Source organism: Phascolarctos cinereus, unplaced genomic scaffold (genome assembly GCF_003287225.1).
Source record: "Phascolarctos cinereus isolate Bilbo 61053 unplaced genomic scaffold, phaCin_HiC Scaffold_726;HRSCAF=1367, whole genome shotgun sequence".
In the NCBI taxonomy this organism is placed as follows: Eukaryota; Metazoa; Chordata; class Mammalia; order Diprotodontia; family Phascolarctidae; genus Phascolarctos; species Phascolarctos cinereus.
Genome location: NW_027556098.1, coordinates 181,474,476 through 181,480,770, shown reverse-complemented (window position 1 = coordinate 181,480,770; position 6,295 = coordinate 181,474,476). Strand labels below are relative to the sequence as shown.

Genomic DNA, 6,295 nt, shown 5'->3' with positions numbered 1-6,295 from the left:
CTGCGGTTGACATTGGACCAGCTACATTAAACCCCCTCCTATTTTAGAGTGTCCTAGATGAAATCCACAATCCATCAAATGAGTTTGGTCTAAGTGTTCACCCAGGAAAGCCAAAATGGCTGAAGAATGTCCATTGTCCTGAGTGTGATCTGTAGTTACACACATACACACATATGTATGTATGTATAAAACATCTATCATTATAAACAACAACAACAAAAATATAAAGCCCAAAAGTTAGCTAGGCATTTATCTAACAGGGAAATCTTTAAAATAATAACTAGAATCCTCAATTGTTCAGTCATTTCAGTTGTGTCTGACTGTTCATGACCCCATTTGGGGTTTTCTTAGTAAAGTCACTGGAGTGGTTTGACATTTATTTCCACAGCTCATTTTATAAATGAGGAAACTGAGTTAAAATGACTCGCCCAGGGTCACACAGCTAGTAAGCGTCTAAGTCCAGGTTTGAACTCAGGAAGAAGAGTCTTACTAAACTCCAGCCTGGACACACTACCCACTGTGCCACCCAGTTAACTCTAGTACTTACTAGGCACCTTCCCGGAGCTTTTCTAGGCAGGAATCTCTCTCTCTCTCTCTCTCTCTCTCTCTCTCTCTCTCTCTCTCTCTCTCTCTCTCTCTCTCTCTCTCTCTCTCTCACACACACACACACACACACACACACACACACACACACACACACAAAGAATGAAGTAATCTCCTCTCTCAAGGAGTTTACATTCCTATCATAGATTGCCAATTGAAATAATAAGTACCATGGATTTCGGAGGAAGAATATCTCTGGGTAGAATTAATTGGACAATTTTTCTTAAAGTTCTTGTTATATGTACTCTGGCGACAATATTCCGCACGATGCTGTATTCCAAAGGAGATGACATGCAACGTGGGATGATTTTTAATCTGGATTTTGTTTGTTTGTGATTGAATTTTTAAAAGCAGGCCTGATTGCTTTTAGACTACTTAAATCTGTGTCCCAGTTGAAAATCCTCTGGGTGAGAAAGTGAAATTTAGGCGTTAGGGTGGAGGGGGAGACCAGAGACCGGAGGGGGACGAGAGAAAGAGGGAGGACAAGGAGCGGGGAAAGGGGTGGGAAGGGCGAGAGGGAAGGAGAAGAGGAGAAAAGGGACGTGGGAGGAAAAGTCACTGAGAACGGCTTGGGAAATTAAAGGAGGAAAGAGGGAGGGAGAGGGGAAAAGAAAGGAGTTTTTTTCTTCTAAAATGCTATTGGGAGAAAGGGAAGGGGGTGGGGTGTGTGCGCATTGAAACTCTCCCTGCCCAGCCTAGGCCAGAGGAGACTGGGGCGGAGCGGACAATCAGAACTTCACCTCCCGCTCGGGTCCTCAGTTGAGGTCTGGAGCCTTGCCTGGGTCAGTTGTGTTGAGCTGCTCTCTGCTGACTGCACATCAGCCTGAGCCCAGATAACTCTTTTGTGCCAAGGTTTCTGTGAACTCTTTACCAGACTTAGCTGACCAGCGCACTCATTTGCCGTCATGTCTTTAGACTTAAATGGACCATCAGAACTGCTTTTCTATGTGAATGGCAGAAAGGTGAGTTAACTGAAGGTGGGCATCAGGGTGGGCTTGACCATGTACTTGAAGATGGGAAGGAAAGAAGGAGGGAACAAATATTTATTATATGTCTGTTATGTGCTGAGCATTTTACAAATATTTCATTTGATCCTTGCAACAAACCTGGGGTGGTACTGTTATCCCCTACTTTACATTTGAGGAAACTGAGACGTACTAAGTGTTTGAGGATGGATTTGAACTGAAGTTTTCTGAATCCAGGGCTAGTGCTCTAAGTAGGGTACGACCAAACTACCCATACAGATCTGTATCTCTATTGAGATGGATAGAAGAATAGATCCATATAGACTTATTGATATATAGATAGATAATTTTATTTCAATACAATTCGTTTCCTTTGCAGCAAAGTCTTTTAAAAAGCTGTTCAGCACAACTACCCAACAACAGTAAGTGCCACAGTCAATGGAATGTCCTACATCTATAGTTTCCCACCTCCCCCCCCCCCAAACAAAAGAGAGGTAGATGAATTTCACATATCCTCATTGGGGCCAAACTTGGTTATATTTACAAAGCACAAAGTGGTTCTTTCTAGTTACATTGTTATAATTATTAGGTTCATTGTTTTCCCGGTTCTCCTCTTACTCTGTTATCAGTTTGTACAAATCTCTGAAGATTTCGCTGAGTTTTCCATATGCTTCATTTTTATAGCACGTATTATTCCATTCTATTTGTGATATTTGGCCATTCTCCAGCATCTCCATTGTTTCTAGCTCTTTGCCTGCTACTGCATATCATCCAAAAATGTTGCTGTGAATGTTTAACTGTAGAGACCTTATTGTCTTTGACTTCCTTGGAATATCCGCTTAAGCAGGGCGGATATCTGGGTAAAAGAGCATTAACATTTTAGTCACTTTCTTAATGTAATTTACTTACCAGAATGGTTAGACCAGTTTACAGCTCTAGAAACAGGGGCTGTCTCTGGGCAGTGCCTCCAACCATTGAACTCTTCTATCTTTTGTCATACTTGCTGTCCATTTGAAAGGAGGCTTCTTATTAATTAACTAAGCTAGATTTTTGATTGTTGTGGGAACTTCAGACAGTGTGATTAAGTGAAATGAACGCTTTCAGGTAATGCAGGGAAGGTATTAGTAGAAGGAGACTTATTGGAATAATCATTTGCTGGATTTAAGACCAGACTCTGGAATTATTGATCTACTTTATGAAGGGGGAAACTGAGTCACAGAAAGGTTTAAGTGACTCCTCTAAATCAACTATCAAGTCTTTAACTGAAAGTCTAATTCATCATATAGTATCCTACTGTATTATGCTGTAGTTTTTTTTTTCTTTAGAAGCATTTTCCTCCTCAAAAAACTGTTCGTCCAGGGCATTGTATTGCATGTAGGTTGCAAAATTTTTGTATAATGTTGACTTTCAAAGTAAATATATAAAGTAGATTCAGGGCTAATTATACCTAATAATAATAGTTCAATTTATATTGCACTTTAAAGCTTACAAAGCATTTTATAAATATTTTCTCATTTTACCCTCACAACCTCTGTAGCGGATAAGTGCTGTTATTATCTCTGTTTTACAGAGGAGGAAACTGAGGCAGACAGAAGTTAAGTGAATTGTCCAGGGTTGCACAGTGATTGTCTGATGTCACATATGAATTCAGTTCTTCCTGACTTCAGGTCCAAAACTCTATCCACTGTTCTACATAGCTGCTTCAGTCTCTCGGCATTTAATCAAAGCACACTTATTTGGAAAGGAAAACAGTGTCTTATTTATTTATATTATAAAGATGAAGATACATTTCTTTTAATAAGATTAATAAGATTATGATTCTGATTAAAAATTAGTTATCTTATCATTCCCCTTGATTAAATTGGCAAGTGCAGTTTCTAAGAGAAATTCTTACCTCCATGTTGATTATTATTGATAGACATATCATTGATATGGGAATCCCACAAATGGAAGACATCTTCCCTATAATTCAATTAGTAAGTCTTAGGAGAAGGAGTTATTAACCCTTTTTTCTGTCATGGACCCTTTTGGAAATCTGGTGAAACGTATGAACCCCTTCTCAGAATAATTTTTTTTAAATTGATAATTGGAAGAAGTACTAAATTTCACTTAGATGGTAGTGGAAATAAAGATGCAATTCTTTCTCCCTCTAAGTTAATAGACTCCCTGAAATTTAATGATGGATTCAAGTTAAGAACCCATATCTTAGAGAATCCTTAGAGATTCGGATAGGTTAACTGTTCCAAATAGTCACATAGTATCAGAGGCAAGATTGAGCCCAGCCAACAGCCAATAAGCTGTCAACTCTTTCTAAGTGTTAAAAATGTAAATATGAGTTATTTTGGGAGAGCATGATTCAAAGGATACAGAGAAGGATAGATAGACTCAGGGGGAACCAACCCAGGAAAAATGGGAAGCTCTCAATAATGAAGTTCTGAAGACAAAAAGACAGAAATAATAGTGGGGGTGGAGGGGAGAAGAGAATGATGTGGATGCTACCTGAATGCACCAGAAGCATTATCCACATAATTAAATGCAATACCTTATATTCTGTTTAGTTAAATCAGTACTAGTGAATCCTTTCAATGTACCAGTTACCTAGTAGCTACACATATAGTCTCCTTAGTCAAATGAAACTTTGATTCATACTTTTGCTCCCCCAAAGCAAATTCCAAAGTGGGTAATAATTGCTCCCCTTGAAAATTTGTCTCAGAATAACTTTAGAAGCTTTCTTCTTTTGGCAAGTATCGACCTAGCAATCTGTGACCCTGGATCACATTTTAACATAAATCTCTAATTTTTCTCCTTGGTTCAGGTAATGGAGAAGAATGCAGATCCTGAAACAATGTTGTTACCATATTTGAGGAAGAAACGTATCCTTTCATTCCATCTGTGTCTCTTTGTGTGTCTGTAATTAAAGTAACTTATGGTACAGAGTTTTACATCAAGCACTTTAAAAAAAAAGATCAGTAGCATCCCTCTGCTATTACCCTCCCACCTCCCCTAATAGCTATGAGATCCTAGGTCTCTGTTTCCTCATCTGTAAAATGAGAACCTTAGATTTGATGGCCTCCAAGATCTCTTCCAATCTAAATCTAGGATCCTATGATCTTCTGAACAACGAAATCCTAGTTCCAGGCTGCAAGCTTTCTCTTCTCTTGAGGCTACTCTCCTCTTTTTTCTCTTAATGGCTACTCTTGTGGATCAATCCCCCCATTTGTAAACTGATAGTCTCCATTTCACCCTCATAAGTATGTGGTATTAGAAAAGTCCAAGAGCAAATCCTTGGGCCAATTCTCAGTAATTTTCCTGGCTCTTTCAAAAGTATACAAAAAGTGTCTACTAGTCAGGTTCATTTCAATTTGATATGTATTTATTAATCATCTACTATATTCACTGCATTGTCTTGGGCACTTGGAAGATACGAAGTTTAAACAAGACATAGTCTTTATGCTATGAAGATTATTGTTGAGTAGAGAGATATGACTTGTAATACAAAATAACACAGAATAAATGTAATACAGTGACATAAAAAATGTGTACACTGGAGTTTATATTTAGAACTGGAAAGGACCTTAGAAGTAATCTAGTCCAAGGCTCTCATTTTACAGGTGAGGAAACTGAGATAAAGAAATGTTTAGTGACTTGCCCAAAGTCACACAAGTAGTAAGCAGCAGCACCAGAATTTAAACCCAGGTGCTTTGTGAAGCTCAAAAGGGGAGAGGATGTTACTGATTGAGAATATCAAGGAGGGTTTCATATGGGAGGTGACATTTGAATTGAGCTTTAAAGGATAGGTAGACTTTCTCCCTGGGTCAGTGGAGGGACAAACAATTACTTCTACTAACTTACTGTATGACTTTGGCAAGTTGTCTCTATAGCATGGGGATTGGACTTTGATTAAAGGACCATAGATTTATAGCTAGAAAGGTCCTAGATGTCATTATTCAGATGAGAAAACTGAGGCCTAGATAGATCAAGTCATTTTCTCAAGGTGATACAGGGTAGTAAATAGAAAGACCAGGATTCAATCCCAGGCTGTCTCACTCCAGTGTTCTTTCTACTGCATCAGTGATCTAGTAGGCTGAGCAGAAGAGTGCTGGATTCAGCATCAGGAGACCTGGGTCTGAATCCCACCTTAGAAACTTGTTAGCTCGTTAGAACACTGTAGGTAAGACTACTAGCAAGTCACCTAAACTCTGAGAAGCTCAGTTTCTTCATCTGTAGAGTGGGGATAAAAGAACTTGCATTACTTACCTTACAAAGCTGTTTCTGAAAAAAAATGTTTGTAAACTTCATTCACATTTTAAAACTGTAATTCACAGAAACGGTCCTGGGATACCTCCATTCCACAATTAGGTCTCTGGAGGCAGCTAGGTGGCACAATAGCTCCTGGTAAATAGTAGGTGCTTAATAAATGCTTGTTTCATCTATCCCCCAAGGTTCTAGTTCTGTCTTTGACACTGCTCAAGATGTATGAAATAGAACAAAAGAGAATACAAATACTTCAGTTGACTAGAGCTATGAGAATTAAAGCAATGAGTTATAGAGGACATACTAGTCAATATTTTAGAATTGAGAAACAACATTTAAAAAAAAATCCAAGAGAACTATTCATTGAAATGAGACCACCAAGAGAGTAAAACATCCTCATAAAGAGAAAGGGGGAAGAAAATTAAAGAATAGGCTCTAAAGGAGAAAGTGAGATTTGTATTCGTAGTTACTAT

At 38.5% G+C, this 6,295-nt stretch overlaps 1 protein-coding gene across 1 annotated transcript in view; it reads left to right on the top strand.

Annotated features, from left to right (window-relative positions):
- The first annotated feature begins 1,296 nt into the window (after nucleotides 1-1,296).
- Nucleotides 1,297-6,295, top strand: part of LOC110207271 (aldehyde oxidase 1) — an 89,466-nt gene continuing 84,467 nt past the window's right edge. Inside the window, exons 1-2 of the mRNA XM_020984901.2 lie at nucleotides 1,297-1,565; nucleotides 4,384-4,441. Of these exons, the coding sequence (XP_020840560.1) occupies nucleotides 1,509-1,565; nucleotides 4,384-4,441 (115 nt within the window). The 5' untranslated portion in view covers nucleotides 1,297-1,508. The remainder of the gene's footprint in view (nucleotides 1,566-4,383; nucleotides 4,442-6,295) is intronic.